Here is a 20,411-nt window from a genome sequence, read left to right on the forward strand (position 1 = left end):
ACCAAACACACTTCGCGAGCTATCTATTAGTGTGGGTAACCCGGAAGTGATGAATGTCAGTCCTCCGACTGAAAAAAAAAAATATGTTTAAGACAGACGAAGAAAAGAAACATTGAAAACAGAAGAAATGAAGAGACAGGTACCGCGGCTGTATTGCTTTTACGTGCATCAAGATGTTGTTGTTGTTGTTGTGGTCTTCAGTCCTGAGACTGGTTTGATGCAGCTCTCCATGCTACTCTATCCTGTGCAAGCTTCTTCATCTCCCAGTACCTACTGCAACCTACATCCTTCTGAATCTGCTTAGTGTATTCATCTCTTGGTCTCCCTCTACGATTTTTACCCTCCACGGTGCCCTCCAATGCTAAATTTGTGATCCCTCGATGCCTCAAAACATGTCCTACCAACCGATCCCTTCTTCTAGTCAAGTTGTGCCACAAACTTCTCTTCTCCCCAATCCTATTCAATACCTCCTCATTAGTTACGTGATCTACCCACCTTATGTTCAGCATTCTTCTGTAGCACCACATTTCGAAAGCTTCTATTCTCTTCTTGTCCAAACTAGTTATCGTCCATGTTTCACTTCCATACATGGCTACACTCCATACAAATACTTTCAGAAACGACTTCCTGACACTTAAATCTATACTCGATGTTAACAAATTTCTCTTCTTCAGAAACGCTTTCCTTGCCATTGCCAGTCTACATTTTATATCCTCTCTACTTCGACCATCATCGGTTATTTTACTCCCTAAATAGCAAAACTCCTTTACTACTTTAAGTGTCTCATTTCCTAATCTAATTCCCTCAGCATCACCCGACTTAATTTGACTACATTCCATTATCCTCGTTTTGCTTTTGTTGATGTTCATCTTATATCCTCCTTTCAAGACACTGTCCATTCCGTTCAACTGCTCTTCCAAGTCCTTTGCTGTCTCTGACAGAATTACAATGTCATCGGCGAATCTCAAAGTTTTCATTTCTTCTCCATGAATTTTAATACCTACTCCGAATTTTTCTTTTGTTTCCTTTACTGCTTGCTCAATATACATATTGAATAACATCGGGGAGAGGCTACAACCCTGTCTCACTCCTTTCCCAACCACTGCTTCCCTTTCATGCCCCTCGACTTTTATAACTGCCATCTGGTTTCTGTACAAATTGTAAATAGCCTTTCGCTCCCTGTATTTTACCCCTGCCACCTTCAGAATTTGAAAGAGAGTATTCCAGTTAACATTGTCAAAAGCTTTCTCTAAGTCTACAAATGCTAGAAACGTAGGTTTGCCTTTTCTTAATCTTTCTTCTAAGGTAAGTCGTAAGGTCAGTATTGCCACACGTGTTCCAACATTTCTACGGAATCCAAACTGATCTTCCCCGAGGTCGGCTTCTACCAGTTTTTCCATTCGTCTGTACAGAATTCGCGTTAGTATTTTGCAGCTGTGACTTATTAAACTAATAGTTCGGTAATTTTCACATCTGTCAACACCTGCTTTCTTTGGGATTGGAATTATTATATTGTTCTTGAAGTCTGAGGGTATTTCGCCTGTCTCGTACATCGTGCTCGCCAGATGGTAGAGTTTTGTCATGACTGGCTCTCCCGAGGCCATCAGTAGTTCTAATGGAATGTTGTCTACTCCCGGGGCCTTGTTTCGACTCAGGTCTTTCAGTGCTCTGTCAAACTCTTCACGCAGTGTCTTATCTCCCATTTCGTCTTCGTCTACATCCTCTTCCATTTCCATAATATTGTCCTCAAGTACATCGCCTTTGTATAAACCCTCTATATACTCCTTCCACCTTTCTGCCTTCCCTTCTTTGCTTAGAACTGGGTTGCCATCTGAGCTCTTGATATTCATACAAGTGGTTCTCTTCTCTCCAAAGGTCTCTTTAATTTTCCTGTAGGTAGTATCTATCTTACCCCTAGTGGGACAAGCCTCTACATCCTTTCATTTGTCCTCTAGCCATCCCTGCTTAGCCATTTTGCACTTCCTGTCGATATCATGTTTGAGACGTTTGTATTCCTTTTTGCCTGCTTCATTTACTGCATTTTTATATTTTCTCCTTTCATCAATTAAATTCAATATTTCTTCTGTTACCCAAGGATTTCTATTAGCCCTCGTCTTTTTACCTACTTGATCGTCTGCTGCCTTCACTACTTCATCCCTCAGAGCTACCCATTCTTCTTCTACTGTATTTCTTTCCCCCATTCCTGTCAATTGTTCCCTTATGCTCTCCCTCAAACTCTCTACAACCTCTGGTTCAGTTTATCCAGGTCCCATCTCCTTAAATTCCCACCTTTTTGCAGTTTCTTCAGTTTCAATCTGCAGTTCATAACCAATAGATTGTGGTCAGAATCCTCATCTGCCCCAGGAAATGTCTTACAATTTAATACCTGGTTCCTAAATCTCTGTTTTACCAATATATAATCTATCTGATACCTTTTAGTATCTCCAGTATTCTTCCAGGTGTACAATCTTCTTTTATGATTCTTGAACCAAGTGTTAGCTATGATTAAGTTACGCTCTGCGCAAAATTCTACAAGGCGGCTTCCTCTCTCATTCCTTCCCCCAATCCATATTCACCTACTACGTTTCCTTCTCTCCCTTTTCCTACTGACGAATTCCAGTCACCCATGACTATTAAATTTTCGTCTCCCTTCACTACCTGAATAATTTCTTTTGTCTCATCATACATTTCATGTATTTCTTCATCATCTGCAGAGCTAGTTGGCATATAAACTTTTACTACTGTAGTAGGCATGGGCTTTGTGTCTATCTTGGCCACAATAATGCGTTCACTATGCTGTTTGTAGTAGCTAACCCGCACTCCTATTTTTTTTATTCATTATTAAACCTACTCCTGCATTACCCCTATTTGATTTTGTATTTATAACCCTGTAATCACCTGACCAAAAGTCTTGTTCCTCCTGCCACTGAACTTCACTAATTCCCACTATATCTAACTTTAACCTATCCATTTCCCTTTTTAAATTTTCTAACCTACCTGCCCGATTAAGGGATCTGACATTCCACGCTCCGATCCGTAGAATGCCAGTTTTCTTTCTCCTGATAATGACGCTCTCTTGAGTAGTCCCCGCCCGGAGATCCGAATGGGGGACTATTTTACCTCCGGAATATTTTACCCAAGAGAACGCCATCATCATTTAATCATACAGTAAAGCTGCATGGCATCGGGAAAAATTACGGCTGTAGTTTCCCCTTGCTTTCAGCCGTATCAAGGTGTTTTCCAAGGTTTTCCAAGACATAACATCAAGGTGTTATGTCTTGGAAAACCTTGGAAAACCTGTTAAGGCTAGACCCCCAGCCTACGGTGCATAGAAGATAGGAAAGCCTACAGAAGAAAAAAAAATAATTTTGAAATTGATCTCTAAAGGAAAGATAGGGATAGATTTATATAACGATTTGGAGAGGAGTGATTTGTGCCTCTAGCTAAGAAAATTTTACAATCTATAACTCGAGGTTTTTTTTTTTTTTTCAATCTTGTTCCCAGGGCAATATCTTGCGGTGCTGAAACTCCACCGGATCTTGCATGTCCCCGACGTCCAAATTTGTAGTCGGTCTTCTACGCGACCCACAATGGGAAGAGTAGAAGGGACAGGGATACCAGATTTTACATGCAACATTCATTCGAAAAGAATTAGCAATGACCGAAAGGGAAACTCTTCCTGTAAACGAACTGGTTAGGTTGCAGGTTGCACCGTCCAAGATTCTCCTTTTTGAAAACAAAATCCCTATGGCTTCATGCATCCTTTTTCTTACGATGTACTGCAAGAAATTTAGCCATTGACTTAAGGTTTCCATTTGTCCATTGACTAATGTTGATGCCGAAAACATCATAATATTTACCCTAGTTTGAATTTTCTTTTGGTCTTCGCATCACCACTTGTGCTTATAAGTCCAAAACTTCTGACACATTTTCTGTCAATGATTTATTCTTCGTAATTTAAAGGATTCATGCAACTTGCAGTAGATTTTGGTTTCAAATCATCGAATAATGGAAAGTGTGGTTCATTTTATACAAAGACATAATCCATCATTTCCTTGAAAAGTCATATCATTTATCTATACTCATAAAATTTTATCCTAAATACATATATTTCTCCACTTGATTGCTGTAATGTAAAAGTTTTAGTAGTGAGGAATGTGAATTCACTTCTTTTATTTATTCTCTGATTCATTTGGCATTCATACATGCACATATATGGAAATGGATTTTCAAACAAAATTCCAAAGTGAACAAGACCCATTAAATAACTACTAATTCTATGAATATTAACTTCTTTTGGCATTCAACAATAAATCAAGAACTCTTAACCTCTAATTATGACACTTTTTTGAAGTTCAACATCAATCAGTTTCCCCTCGCGTTTGATGCGAGTCTCTTACAAAGCATATCTGTGTCGTCTGTATCGATTCTTACTCTCGCGGCGACGTCAATTGTTTTGCGCGAGAAATTATTTTTGCAGCGTTAACTGTCACTCACGATTCACTACTTAACCGCAAAACTTCACTTCACACGTTTACACATCTAAGCGTGCACTTGAAATTATATATGAAGATTCACTGGGAACCTCTTTTGATTATGCAGCGTCACTTTCGGGAAATATTTCTTTCTTCTTGAAGGTCATTCAGATCCTTTATACTTCTTGATGACATTAGCAATGCTAAAGTTCTATGTTTACCCAAACACAGGTGAAGCCTATCTCCACTATCTTCTTTGCAGCACTCGATGGTTATAGTTAGTCACTATTTCTACAATCTGTGTCACTGATTAATTATTTCAGTTTAAAGTTTTCTAACACTAAACACACACAGTTTATTGTTATGTTTTTACGAGCGTTCATCTCTGTCACTCGCAATGGGGAGCAGTATGGGCTTGCAGAGGGTTCGATCAAACCCCATTTCAACATGCGATCTATTTCCTTTTGCATTTGAGCCTTTAACCTCCAGGGAACAGGATAGAAAGTTCTACAATACGTTTCGTGCGGCTTAACGTAGAGATGGCATATGTATCCTTTAATAACTCCTGGCCTTTCATCAAAAACGTTTTCATACGTTAATAATAATTTATTGAGCTACTTCTTCTGATCTTCTATAATGCAGTCGGATTCATTTAACTTTTCAAACACTAATTGACCGAAATCTTCTTTGACTTGGAACGCATTAATTACGTACTGTTTAGAATTTTGGGCCGTCCTGATTACTTGCACACTGATCCCACAATTATATTTTCTCGTAAGGCTTTTTTTTTCAACAACTCCAACTCAATTTCTTGTTTATTAACATTCAACCAAATTTTTCCTGTTTTGAAATCTATTCTGCATCTGTATTGACGTAGGCTGTCGACTCCGATAATACAATCTACCACCAAATTTTTCACAACAAGGAATGTGCTTAATATTGCTACATTTCCGAATTCTACACCGAGTATTGACTGCACCTTTACACTAGCCGATCGAGCCCCAACGGCGCCTATTATTCTGCAATTTTGAACTGGAAAAACTGGTACTCGTCTTATATTTCTGATCCTGTTGAATAGTGCTTCCGAAATAACATTTGTGGTTGCAGCTGTGTCTAAAACCGCCACTATAGGTATGGTCTCCATAATGACTTGCACTTCGGCTACTGCCACCTGTTCCTTATCCTCATCTAGTGGTTCTAAGTCCTCGGTCAGTTCATCTGCCAGTAATAGTCCATCATTATACGTTAGCATGGGTACAGATATCCTGTTGCGTCTCAACCAATTGTTGACCGCTCCTCCGGTCCACGAGTGGGTCCTTACGAGTTTGTTGGATTTTGATTTGTCTGCTGGTTGACATCATCCGTCACTTCGGTAATTACCGGTTGATTCGGAGATGTCCGTCCCCACTGATGTTGGCTATTTGAATTCATTCCTCCCGGTTGATTCCAATTTCTATTGTTTTTATTATTCCAGGCTTGGGGTCTGAGTTTTCTTTCGTTCCCCCACACGGGGTTATATCTTTTCCCGTTCCTGTTGTTCCTTGAATAGTCCCTCGCAAGACCATTTCCGGGATTACTATTGAGATTTTGAGGGGTTCCTCCATTATTTAACGATCTCTGTTCATTCCTTCTAAGTGTCGATTGATCGCCATTGGTATAACCCATACTTCCACCTTGCCTACCGTTTCGCAGAGGTTCTATCGCCCTATATTGTAATCTGTTATTACGGGCTTTCTGGTTGTTCTCTTCGATAATATCTATATGGTCTAACGTCGTGAGGAACGACTCCAAGTCTTTGTCGTTGCCGTAAATCAATTGATTCCGGATGCTAGTTGGTAGTCTTGCCTTAAGTATGTTTATTATGTCTGGCAAGGGCATAGGTCTATCCCAGTATCTGGTTTTATTTATATATTTTTCGAAATACCTTCTAAGGCTTCCTTTCGAAAAGGAGAAAGGCTCTGGGTAGAGCACCTCCTGCCTTAGGCATTCCTGTACCCCTTCTGACCAGAACTTTGCTAAAAACGCCTTCTCAAAATCGTCATATGTCGGCCAAACAGAAGTCATGTCCGAGGCCCAGATCGCCCCCGAACCATGTATATATCCTGTAACAAAACTGATCTGCCACTCCGACCAAGCCGGCCGAAGTGGCCGTGCGGTTCTAGGCGCTGCAGTCTGAAACCGCGAGACCGCTGCGGTCGCAAGTTCGAATCCTGCCTCGGGCATGGATGTGTGTGATGTCCTTAGGTTAGTTAGGTTTAACTAATTCTAAGTTCTAGCGGACTAATGACCTGAGAAGTTGAGTCCCATAGTGCTCAGGGCCATTTGAACTCCGACCAATTTCTGGTAGCACTCCTCTGAAACTTCGAATAAAAACAATTGGATGGTCCCCCCTTTTGTCAGGGTTAAAAATCTGGAATTGCCGATGCTTTATCATTTTTTCTTCGGCATGACAAAGGCTTTCGTAATCTCCAGTCGATAAGAATTCACGCGATCAACCAGCTTGTGGCAATTTAATGTTTGAATTACTTGCACAAGTCCTTATTGTGTGCGAATGGGCAGTAACTGGCTCTATAGTCGTTGCCAACTTCTGCTGCTGCCCTGTATTCATTTGTTCTGAGCTTTGTTGTGAAGCGCGCATCGACTCTTCTATCGTTTGTTTCCAATGCTCCAAATCAGCACCTAACTGCTGTCGCACCTCCTCAAGTTCTTTCGCAAACAAATTCTCTTCCTGTTTGCGAGATAAATTCTGGAATGCTGCCTTAACATTTTGCTCAACGTTTTCACACATTAGCCTTTTGTTTTCCAACGTGATTTCGGATAATTTACCCGTTAATACGTTAATTTGGTGGTCTATAACGTCTTGACGCTCTGTCAGATGTTCAACGCTTTCCTTTAGGTTAGTCTGTGTACGTGCCAATTAAGGAAGTTGCGCAATTGCACATGCCATGGCGTCTTGTTTTTGTACTAATTGCGGAACCATTTCCACTTGTTCCCGTACGGTATCTATCTTAATAGCCACATACTCCTTCATTTCGACACGTACGCGCTGAGTAGATTCCTCACATTGTGCTTTCACCAATTCTATTTGTGCAGTTAATTTTCGGCCTGATCTTTGGCTTCCTTGGCCTTCGCCTCTATCCGCTGCTCTAATTCGGAAAAACTGTCTTGTAACTGCTGCTTAATCTCAGTCTGGACTAATTTCATCTCTTCTTGAGTTTGAGTGACTGTCACTAACTGTGCTTTAATATCGTTTTTCAGATTTTCCTGCCCTTCAGTAACTGAGGCTAATTTCGTATTCAAATCATTTTGCCCTTCAGTAACTGAGGCAAATTCCGCATTAATGTGGCGTTCTGTTGCGCTATCTGTAGCCATCGGTCCTACACTTCTTACTGCTTCATTATTATCAGTGCTAACAGCTGAAGGCTGATTTGCTCTGCTTGACTCATCCTAAACATTGCCCTAGTTAAAACCATATAAATGTTCTACTGTCATTATATGTAACTTCCTTCACACGAGAGTACTTCTGTGTCTAATTTCTTAATGTGCATACAGATAAATGCAACTGGGACAGGTCAATCAAAACACTTCCTACATCTAACATAAACACAAATATTCAATGTTCAAATATCAAATGACATTAAACAGAAAAGCGTATGCTTCGTGCTGTATTTCGGCTTTATTTGCGGATCCAATTATATCACCTGCGAGTCTTTCCTCTCTTTTCCAAGCGTCAGTTAGGTTAGCTCGTCTTAGTTGACATGAAACAGAGAACAAAATTATTTTAGCAACGTCCAAAAACGTGTCCTGTCACGTTCGCCATTTTAACATTTTTAAATGTTCGCATATTAAGTTGCCGTCTCTTTTTTTCTAAGAATAGATGATGAATGCAGCTAGCCGCTATCTCTGTGTAATGTCTTGTCTGTATAGACGTGTACCTGTTGCCTTTAAGATCCCTTCACCTTCACACCTAAGTCTATACAGTAAAGTAAGGCCCTTCCAGTTCTCGGCTGATTCGTGATAAGACAGGGGAAAAATTAGACTAATGGAGGATTATTAGTATTATCTCTATTTTCATTCGCTCTCTTTCTCTCCTTTATCTATGTACAGTTTTTAATATAATATTTCATTGCGCGAAATCAGCCAAATAGAATCTTTGGTGGAGTCCTTCGTCTTGGTAATCAGCGGCTGGCTTGCTGTAAGACATCCTTACATTTATTATTACTGTTAAACACTGCAGTCAGTCGGGAGAATCAATCGTTTGGACAATTTGTTCCTTTTACGAAACATTGCGAATTCCAGATGTGTACGAAGCCTTTTTGGACGATTTAACACAGACTCAGTGATTGCAGGCTCTCTTCGACACAACTGAAACTTCCCCACTAATTACAGGGCCAACGTGATCAACAAATGATTCAGAAAAAACTCATTCGTTCATTCACTCCAGAACAAAAAAAGTCACAAACCTTATTTATGGAGGAAATCGTGTATTAAATCCATCTCCATTACATGTCCAGAGCTCCGGTGATTCCACGCCTTAATTATTTTCCTTGTACAATCTCTTTCTCTTCAAATCAAACCCCTAGCGGCACAAATGTTAATTTGCTCGCTTTTGCGAGAAGAAAAGCAGAATATGTATCTCTCAGAAACACGTCGATCCCTCAACAGATACTACAGAAGCTGTTCTCGTTACCCTCTAACAACCACGGAGAATGCATATATGCATCTCTGTTATTTCAAAGAATAAACGCACTAGAAAATACTTTGGCGTCGACGAGCTGTCGCCGCATGTATTACGAGAAAATCAGATCAGATAACTTTTCCAAAGTGAATGAATGTGGATGGTTTGATTGAAAATGATTAATTGGTGCGTGGTAGAGGGTATCCGCTGTGGGGACGTTACAGCTGGACTGAAAGAAGACGGTGTCGTCAGCATATTGGAGAGGCTTCACAAGAGGGAATGACTTTTGGACGTCGGATGTGAATGGTAGATAAAGGAGCGGTGACAAGACGGATCCTTGTGATTCGCTTGCAGTTGAGTGAAAAATTTCGGAGTGGTTCTTGCTGATCGTTACATAAGGTGAACGGTTAGTCAGAAAGGATGCAATTAGACGAATTTATCTGATTGTAAGCGCGTAGCAGTGAACAGGAAACAAGAATGTTAGACAAGTTCGTAGGCATTTTCGATGTCTAGAAAGACGAAGCTGTAAGGCCCAGAGCTGGCCACATTATTTGCACATTGTAGCCGGGGATGTTGTCCACTTGAGAGCCAAAAGAAGCGGAATGTGTGACTTTTTCCAGTGTTAAATGAAAAAGGAAGGTTAGGGTTTAAAGTACCGATGACAATGAAGTCATCAGAGACGGGGCACAAGCTCGAATTCGCTTAAGGGTGGGTAAGGAAATCGGACGACCTATTTCAAGGGAACCATCTCGGCATTCGCCCGAACCGATTTATGGAAATCAGTGTCGAGAATGAGCGGGAGAGTTTGAAGTCGTGACATCCACCTTTGTCGTGTTCAAAATGTCGTGCAAGGTGTTGAAAACTGATTCATGATTGATTTTCACTTTTTTCGATTGTCGCTTCGATTGTGATAATGCCATTCTCTTGCGATTCCTGGTCCTTCAAACAGTTTCCCCACTCCATGTAGCGATTAGTAATAAAAAAATACACACTGCGCTCAATTGAAAATAAGGTAATCCTACCATCACACATCTAACAAGGGAACCTCCCCATCGCACCCCCCTCAGATTTAGTTATAAGTTGGCACAGTGGATAGGCCTTGAAAAACTAAACACAGATCAATAGAGAAAACAGAAAGAAGTTGCGTGGAACTATGAAAAAAAAAATTAGTAAAATATACAAACTGAGTAGTCCATGCGAAGATATGCAACATCAATGACTATAGGACTCTAGGAGCGCCGTGGTCCCGTGGTTAGCGTGAGTAGCTGCGAAATGAGAGGTCCTATGTTCAAGTCTTTCCTCGACTGAAAATTTTAGTATCTTTATTTTCGCAAAGTTATGATCTGTCCGTTCGTTCATTGACGTCTCTGTTCACTGTAATAAGTTTAGTGTCTGTGTTTTGCGACCGTACCGCAAAACCGTGCGATTAGTAGACGAAAGGACGTGCCTCTCCAATGGGAACCGAAAACATTTGATCGCAAGGTTATAGGTCAACCGATTCCTCCACAGGAAAACACGTCTGATATATTCTATACGACACTGGTGACGGCATGTGTGTCACATGACAGGAATATGTTGTCTACCCACCTAACTTGTACACTTGGCGAATGGGTAAAAAGATTCTTCTACCTTGCCCGATTTAGATTTTCTTGTGGATGCGATAATCACTCCCAAAAATTGATGAAAATATAAGCGTTTGTTACATAAACTGAAAATAAAAAGTTAAACTTTTCACCCGAGGATAGGTTTGAACCAAGGACCTTCCGTTCCGCAGCTGCTCACGCTAACCAGGGGACCACGGCGCTCCTGAGCTTACGTGAGCCCTGATGTTGCCTATCCTACGTTTGGACTACTCAGTTGGTATATTTTCCTTATTTTTTCATAGTTCCACACAACTTCTTCCTGTTTTCTCGATTGATCTGTGTTCAGTTTTTCAAAGCCTATCCACTGTGCCAACTTATAACGAAATCTGAGGGGGGTCCGATGGGGAGGTTCCCTTGTAAGCAATCGATTAAACAAACAGATGTCTGCACACACTATGTCAACTATATTCCTAATAAAAGCTTACAGACAGTGTGCCTTGTGTAAGCAACTTCCTGATTTACTTTTCTTCTTCTTTTTCCTAGGCCTTTGTCTCGCATCAGAGGTAATACGGGATCTGCATGGTTAATAACGGATTTGGAATGGGTAATTTAAGGGGGGGGGGGGGGGGGGGGGCGGATGCCCTTTCTGTCGGCACGCCGTTACCTCCAGGTCAGAACATCTACATCTACGTGATTACTCTGCTATTCACAATAAAGTTCCTGTCAGAGGGTTCAATGAACCACCTTCAAGCTGTCTCTCTACAGTTCCACTCTCGAACGGCACGCGGGTAAAACGAGCACTTAATTTTTTCTGTGCGAGCCCTGATTTCTCTTATTTTATCGTGATGATCATTTCTCCCTATGTAGGTGGATGCCAACAGAATGTTTTCGCAATCGGGAGAGAAAACTGGTGATTGAAATTTCATGAGAAGATCCCGTCGCAACGAAAAACGCCTTTGTTTTAATGATTGCCACTCCAATTTACTATCATGTCTGTGACACTATCTCCACTATTTCGCGATAATACAAAACGGGCTGCCTTTCTTTGTACTTTTTTGGTGTCATCCGTCAGTCCTAACTGATGCGGATCCCACACCGCACAGCAATACTCCAGAATAGGGCTGACAAGCGTGGTGTAAGCAGTCTCTTTAGTAGACCTGTTGCACCTTCTAAGTGTTCTGCCAATGAATCGCAGTCTTTGGTTTGCTCTACCCACAATATTATCTATGTGATCGTTCTAATTTAGGTTATTTGTAATTGTAATCCCTAAGTATTTAGTTGAATTTACAGCCTTCAGATTTGTGTGACATCTCATAATCGAAGTTTAGCTGATTTCTTTTAGTACTCAAGTGAAGAACTTCACACTTTTGCTTATTCAGGGTCATTGCCACTTTTCGCACCATACAAATATCTTATCTAAATCATTTTGCAAGTCGTTTTGATCATCTGATGACTTAACAAGACGGTAAATGACAGCATCATCTGCAAATAATCTAAGACGGCTACTCAGATTGTCTCCTATGTCGTTAATATATATCAGGAACAATAGAGGCCTATAACACTTCCCTGGGGAACGCCGGATATTACTTCTGTTTTACTCGATGACTTTCCGTCTATTACTACGAACTGTGACCTTTCTGACAGGAAATCACGAATCCAGTCGAACAACTGAGGCGATACTCCGTAGGCACGCAGTTTCTTTAGAAAACGCTTGTGAAGAACGGTGTCGAAAGCCTTCTGGAAATCTAAAAATATGGAATCAATTTGACATCCACTGTCAATAGCACTTATTGCTTCATGAGTATAAAGAGCTAGTTGTGTTTCAAAAGAACGATATTTTCTGAATCCATGCTATGTGCACCCCAACCGTCTGCGTGTAGTTTTATTTTTGCTGGAAGGGAGCGAAAGCGTTCTCAATACGAGCGCTATCCAGAAAGTAAGTTACGATCGGTCGCGAAATGGAAACGACGATGAAAATCCGATAAAGCTTTGCAAAGATGTGTTGGGCAGTGTCTCCAGTATGACTCTAGGTAGAATTATGTCGCTCTTTTCATTCCTGAGCTCTTAGTGAGCGCGTAAAGATGTTATAGAAAATAGTGTCTCCCGCAAAGTACGAGGGCCTGGTGAGAATTTTCCCCTGAAGCTATGCAACCAACATTACATAACTGTCGTGCAGTTTCTTCTTCAAGACAATTCTCAGCCTCATTCTGCAGGGGCAATGAAGATGTTCCCGCATCGTTTCAATTGGAAATGTTTGGTTACCCACAATACAGCCCGTAATTGTCTCCCACTGAGTTTCATCTCTGCTCAAACGAACCGCTGGCTATGAAGACAATATTTTGGCACAGACAACGAGCTCTAGGCCAGCGTAGAGAATTGGCGGAAAGCACTGGCGGCTGCCTTCTATGATGAGGGTGGAAAGTTGGTACAACGCTACGACGAATGTTTGAGTCAGAACGGCGACTGCGTAGAGAAGTAGCTGAAAGGTGTAGCTAACTGTTACAAATGAAACATTTCTGATTTTCACTGTGATTTTCACTTCGCGATCAATCGTAACTTACTTTCTGGACAGCCCTCGTATTTGTGAATCGTGAGGCGGGGATGCGGGAGACCGCCTGAAAACCACATACACGCTGCCCGCGCACTGACAACTCAAAGTTGATCCGCCGAGTGGATTTGATATGGGGCGGCACACCTCCCCGTCCTGGAAGCGACACTTTAACACGCACAGCTATCCACATCGCTTTATAGTTAACATTTAGTAGATAGATACACCAACAAAAAACTGGGGCAGTATTAATCCAGTCAGCCATGAAAGGTGCAAAACAGACTGCCAGAATGCAATTTACTTTTAACCTCCGTTCTTTAGGAAAGAGCTGCACCTCTTGTTCTTTGCACATTATTCTGTGCGTCCAGTGCTTCTGCATTGGACTTTCGAGTACTCACTCTATCCCCTGGGTTGCCATGCCGCGCAGTGTCTTGCATGTTCTTTGCATGAAACATATTTTTCACAAAAATTATTAATAAAAAGATTTTCTTTCCACTTGCCCTCCTTCTGCCAGTCAGCAAATTTTTCCAGTAAGTCACTCTTGTTTTACGTTATAAATTAAAAATACGGCTACTACGAATGATTCATTTTCAAACTTCCATATTTTCTTCACTATTACATGTAGAAATATGACAAATACACAAATAGAACTGTCATCTCTTCAAGTTTGCATTTTGCCCTCTACAAACGTTCTGTGAGTGCCCCTCTGGTCGCACGACACACCTCCAAACGTCGAGTCAGTGGTCATCGCAGCAGCAATTGAAGCGTTCTCTGAGCCGTTCCGATGTTCCTGGAGGTGGGGTTCGCACTTTTCCCCAAAGGAAAAAGTTACAAGACGTTAGATCAAGCAACCTTGTGTGCCAAAGGAGCAGAGCTACATCATCTTCCAAGCGATCCGGCGAACCGAAGCTGGTCATTTTAGGTAGCAACGAACATCGACGCCCCAATGAGGGAGTGTTCCGTCTTGTCGGAATATATTCTCGGAATTACCAGTCAGTGGTGTAAACAACAACAACTGCAGCATATCGAGGTAAGAGTTGTCCGTCAGAGTCTTCTGACAGAAAAAATCGGCCCATACAGCTTCGCCTGTGACATTTCGCAGAAATCAACCTTCAGCGAAACTCGTTCGTGCTCCACAGTGTTCAGGATGTGAGGATGTTTAGTGGCCCACAATCTCACATCATGGCGATTAACCTTTCCATATAAATGGGGTGTTGATTTGTCGCTGAATATCAGCTTGAAGGTCCCCCCCCCCCCCCCCCCCCCCCCCCGCCGGAGGTTCGAGTCCTCCTCCCTCGGGCATGTGTGTGTGTGTGTGTGTGTGTGTGTGTGTTGTTCTTAGCGTAAGTTAGTTTAAGTTAGTTTAACTAGTGTAAGTCTTAGGACCGATGACCGCAGCAGTTTAGTTCGTTAGGAATTCACACACACTTGAACATTTTTCAGCTTGGATATAAATGTTCATGGTCAAGTGCATTCAAAATTGCAATGCACAATTTAATGCGCCGGCCATAACAGGTCGGTATTAATGGTCGCACGAACTGCAGACTGTACGGTTTGAAATGTTATCGTCCTCGCAGAATCTTTCACACTGTTTGCTGCAGTATTCCAATTCGTAGCTCGCGCGGACCGTTGATTTTTTTCGGTCAGCCTACGAAATTTTCCTCCACGCTCTCCCCGGTTGCGTCTGACATACTTGGTAGCCGGCACGGTAGCTCAGCGTGTTCGGTTAGAGGGCTGCGCGCTCTCTGTAATAAAAAAAAACTGAGTCAAGGAATCAAAGATCAACTTCAACAGATGTCTTGTGACGTCCACCCAGAACTCATGCAACGAACTATATCGAAAAAAATGAATTAAAAAAAAAGCGGTTTTAGGCTGCTTCAGTGCGGAACCGCGCGACTGGAACGGTCGCTGTTTCGAATCATACCTCCGGCATGGATGTGTATGATGTCCTTAGGTTAGTTAGGTTTAAGTAGTTCTAAGTCCTAGTGGACTGATGACCTCAGATGTTAAGTCCCGTAGCGCCCAGAGCCATTTGAACCATTTTGAACTTTTCTGTTTACAAAGACAACCGGTGTCCCTAAATTGTCGATACCAACGCACAATTCTCTGTTCACATGGCGATTCTTTTCCATAATTTCCTATGAATGCACGCTCCACTGTTATACCAGATAAACATCTCGCATATTCCAACACACAAAAACTCTTTTCTCGCTTTGTCGCCATTTTTTCATAGCATTGCACTCGCAACACCATCTGGTGGGCACAACGCAGACTCGGTGAGTTTACGGTTCTCTTCAAAAAGAATCACATCTGTAAATGTATTATTTTAGAAAATATAGAAATCTGAAGGTGTGGCGTGTTGCAGACCTGCTGGCGTCGGCAGCGCTGCTGGCGGGCCTGTCTTACTCTGGCTGCAGCCACGGCCTTCCTGGTGGCCGCCGTCTCCGTCAACGGCGCCCTCGCCACGGGGCCGCTGGCCGCACTCGTAGATATCAGTCCCAGCTTCTGCAGTAAGTACCGACGTCAGCATAAAAGCGTAATTCTGTATCTTTGCTATTGCGAATATACAGGGTGATCTTTTCCGCTGTGAACAAGCTACAGGGATTGATCGGTGAGAGTATACAGACCTAAAAAGGTCCAATGATCTTACGTCCGGAAATGCATGCTTTCCATGCTAGAGACCATTTATTCAGTAGTAAATTGTTACAGAAACTGCGGCCTAATACATACAGCCACACTTATGGAATGTGTTGGAAATGTTTTCCATGTGCCTCAACGCATGCTTGCATGCGCCTTAGCATATTCTGTCTCACACATTCACATCAGCCAGGCTGCATTCGAACAGACCAAGGGCATCATGTATACGCCGCTCCAGTGCCTCCAGTGGGCTCTGCAGACACGATATTTTTGAGATGGCCCCATAACAATAAATCGCACGGGCTGAGATCCAGTGAACGAGCATATCGTGCAACTGCACCCCCTCATTTGGGATACGACTGTACATTAACAGCGAAGTGGGCTGGAGCACCATCATGTGGCAGCCACATAACCTTTTGAATCATCAATGGCGCTTGTTCCAGCAGGGGAGGCAAAGTCACCCGCAAGATACGCCAGTAGTTACAGCCTTTTAGGTGACGTGGAAGGAAGACTGGTCCCAAAATACAGTCGCCAATTATCCCGATCCACACGTTCGATGTCACCATACCATTGGGATTCTGTAGATTATTCCACGGGTGACTGTTATGAAAGTTGAAGATACCTCTCCCCGTAAAGGTGGCCTCACTGTGAATAGGATGGATGACACAAAACCCGAAATCGTGGTTGCCTGGTGAAGAAACCAGTGACAAAACTGCACCTGATGTGAAAAGTATGTAGTTAGTAACCGCTGCACACACTGTAAGTGACGGGGTAGTAACAATGTCACAGAGCATGTTCCACATGGTTGTCTGGATTACCCTGTACTGGCAGGCCAACTGCCTGGTACTGACACGGTGGTCGCCTTTCACAGTGTTAATCACGTTTTCCTCCAATTCTGGTGTCCTTCATGATTTCCTTCTTCCTGAAATGACTCTGTCTCAGACAAAAAGCGAAACACTGTTCCAAACATTGAATGCTGTGGTAGTTGTCAGCAGAGATTGGTCTCCTGATACAACCTTGCTGCCCACTGCCCATTGCCATTTGCTTCTCCATAACTAAACACAATGTGGGCAAGCTCTTGATTCAAATATGGTACCATTGTGCACCTTTTTTGTTCCATATCCTCTCATTGATCAACCCCTAGAGTTTGTACACAGTGGAAAAAAAATTGAATAAGGGAGTCCAGCATCACCTCTTGAACCCTTGGATCGATTTCAGTCAAATGTGGCACACAAACAGCGAACTTCATGATTATCAGCAATGTGGATGTTATAACCCCCTTGTTCCTATAGAAGTGAAAACACAGGCAAAATACAGTTTTTAGCCCCTGATGTGTAGGCTGCCTTGCACAGTAGGTGTGTTATGTGGGTAGTTTGGCATACCTTGCAAGGGACTACTCTTGTGGGTGAGCATGGTTAAAGGAGTGTTGGGGGGGAGGGGGGGGATAAGGAGATGGGTAGTGTCAGAGGGACGATGGTGTGGATGAAGAAAGGAGGGGGAGGAGATGGACAGAGAGGAGGGAGAAGGGTATGGACAGAGATGGAGGGGAGGAGGAGATGGACAAAGAGAGGGGGTGGAGGAGGAGATATACAGAAAGAGAGGAAAGGAGTAAATGGTCAGAGGGGGGGGGGGGAAGGGTAGGAAGAGATGGACGGAGAGAAGGGGGAGAGGTACAGGAGGCAGGCGAAAGTTGTAGAGGGGCAATTAGCAGGTGGAAAAGGAGAAGAAGAGTTGGATAGATCGAGATGGCAGAATGAAGTGAACATACAGGCGAAGGGAGGGAGTGGTGGACACAGAGAGCGAAGAGTAGAAGGAGGAGATGTGTGCAATATGTGTCAAACGCTTACGTGAGTGAAGATGTGGGGATAAGGCTAGTATAATATACTAACTGTTACCTGTAGCTGCGCTCGAATGTCAGTTGTTTTGTTATAGTGATTTATGGTGAGTAAGTAAGTTAGTAATTTATAAATGTCTGTTTACATAGTGGTGTAGAGATGTATGTGTAAAAAGTATGCAGTGCCTGTATGTAGGTACATAATGAACGTGTTTCTGTGATTTTGCTGTACGTCTAATCATGTTTAAAACATGCCTAGATTTATTAAATTCGAACAGAAGTTGGGGATCCTTCGGCACACTAGTTCTGGATGTGAGATTTTTCCACCAGAGAAGCACATACCAACCTTTTCTTCCTTCCACTTCAGTGCATTGTAGTCCACATTCTTTATCCATCCCCCTAAGATGACTAATTATGATTAACATAGTTAATAGATCATAATCAAATATAGCGTCACCAAAAGCCTCCCACGTTCCATATGTAAATGTACGATGTTTCTCCGTTAGTCGTACAGCCTTTAACTGAGGCCGTCGTTGTCAGTCTTGAAGCATCTCGAATCTGTAAGACGCGTGATGCTCAGCGGCTAAAATGCAATGGGCTTGTGGCTGATATTAGTTGGAACTATGGATTAAGTAAGTACAGGACTGTATAAGCATTGTATTCATCACACTGAATCGTATTATGCACAATACATCAAACAATAAAAGCATTGCCGGCCTGTGTTGCCGAGCGGTTTCAGGCGCTACAGTCTAGAACCGCGTGACCGCTACGGTCGCAGGTTCGAATCCTGCCTCGGGCATGGATGTGTGTGATGTCCTTAGGTTAGTCAGGTTCAAGTAGTTCTAAGTTCTAGGGGACTGATGACCTTAGAAGTTAAGTCCCACAGTGCTCAGAGCCAATAAAAGCATTTTTACAAATAAGGTAAAGTTCAAAACTCAAAGAATAAATAGCTCTTTCAAAGAGTAATTATTGTTCCATATTTAGTTTTATATTCTTGAAATCGATGAATATGTTGCACTACAGAACTTCTAAAGTAGCCTATGTTCTTCCTCAGCGTTCAATATATCTTCACATCAAATTTCACCAAAATCGTTTCAGCGCGTTAGTCGTGAAAGCGTAACAGGCAGTTACTTTCGCATTTATAGTATTAGGATGGATTACATATTATAATGCATCTTTTAATGCAATGGTCTAATCTATTTGACAAGTGAACTAATCGACGTTTTTCCAAATTCGTGTAGTAAGGGGCATAAGGCACAGATGGAAACGAATATAAATCGCACAACCGAAAACTTTTGTCTTTGTCTGTATAAACGAAGACACATCCGCAAAACTCAAAAGTTAAAACCAATAAGCGAGAAATTAGAAACGGCAACTACAGGGAGCGAGCCAAGAAGGAGAACTCATAAACGAAAACTAAGAAGAAAGAAACAAGAAACTGGAATTGATAAACGAGAACTGAAAATTGAGCAGCGGGCACATAGCTTGGTTTCCGAGATCACCGAGACCGCTGCAATCAGACCTTCTCAATTCTCGGACTGTTTGCGTCCCAATTTACGCTGCTGGCCTGTGCTGCGATTCCCCGTCTTTTGTTGGCCAATCTGTCTGTCCTATGTTACGCTGTCCTGATCCTCATTCTTAGTCAGATCGTTCAATGTGGCTTGTGGTGATATTTTCCACTACCATATTCCGGTCATCATAAGAATAAACGTAATGTAAACAAACACAAACTCGATGAGTGCTCAGTAGCCGTAGCAAACGCACAATGGTGTTTAAGGTTTCTGGGTGTAGGTTCTACTTATATATTAGAAATCTTATTACTGTGTTACTGTAAATGCAACTTTAAGATATTCTAATGCATAAACAGCCATTAGCGTCTATCTTCATTATGCTTTAGCTATGTAGTTTTCATTTAAAAATCATGTACAGTTGCTATCTGTGTAAGGGCTAGTTGTGCTCTGACTGACGGGCTTGGACTGCGAAAAGGTGTGGCGCTGCTTTCTGCTCCACAGTGCTAAAACAACGTTAAAAACTGGCGAGAAACAGGTTGCTCCTCAGGTTTTTCACAAGTTTATAGGGAAATATCCGTCACTAGCTGAGATGCAGATTGCACAAATGATATCTGAGTTTACAGGCATTTTTGTGTCGTGTGCAAGCCTACTGAATGCGAAAAGATAAACAAGAATGCCCGCAATCCTTCCACTCCAGGACAGTCAATATTGTGTCGCAGGAAAACGTGAAGATTTTGTGAAAAGTGCTGTGCGGTCGAAGGTGCGCATGATCTTCTTCAGAAACGAGGCGCCCATAGTGAATAAGACACTTAAAATAATTCATGACGATGATGACCTGGCCATTTTTAGATGGACAACATTTTACAAACTAACGAGAGACATTGGTTTCCGGTTTGAAAATAGGAAATCAAATCTACATATACATCTGCATATACTCCGCTAGCCACCGAGCGGTGTGTGGCGGAGGGCACTATTTGTCCCAAAGTCATACCCCCACCCCCCACCCCCCCACCCCCTCTCTTCCACTCGCTGTTCGCGCGAGGGAAAAACGACTGTCTGACGCCTCAGTACGAGCTCTAATTTCCCTTATTTTTGAATGGTGATCATTGCATGGTTTGAAAGTTGGTGGTAATAATATATGCTCT

General features: G+C 42.3%; 1 protein-coding gene across 1 annotated transcript in view; it reads left to right on the forward strand.

Moving 5' to 3' along the window:
• LOC126456157 (vesicular glutamate transporter 3-like) overlaps window positions 1–20,411 on the forward strand; it is a 176,683-nt gene that overhangs the window by 112,078 nt on the left and 44,194 nt on the right. Inside the window, 2 exon segments of the mRNA XM_050091911.1 lie at window positions 15,650–15,698; window positions 15,700–15,794. Of these exon segments, the coding sequence (XP_049947868.1) occupies window positions 15,650–15,698; window positions 15,700–15,794 (144 nt within the window).

Source organism: Schistocerca serialis, chromosome 2 (genome assembly GCF_023864345.2).
Source record: "Schistocerca serialis cubense isolate TAMUIC-IGC-003099 chromosome 2, iqSchSeri2.2, whole genome shotgun sequence".
Taxonomy (NCBI): Eukaryota; Metazoa; Arthropoda; class Insecta; order Orthoptera; family Acrididae; genus Schistocerca; species Schistocerca serialis.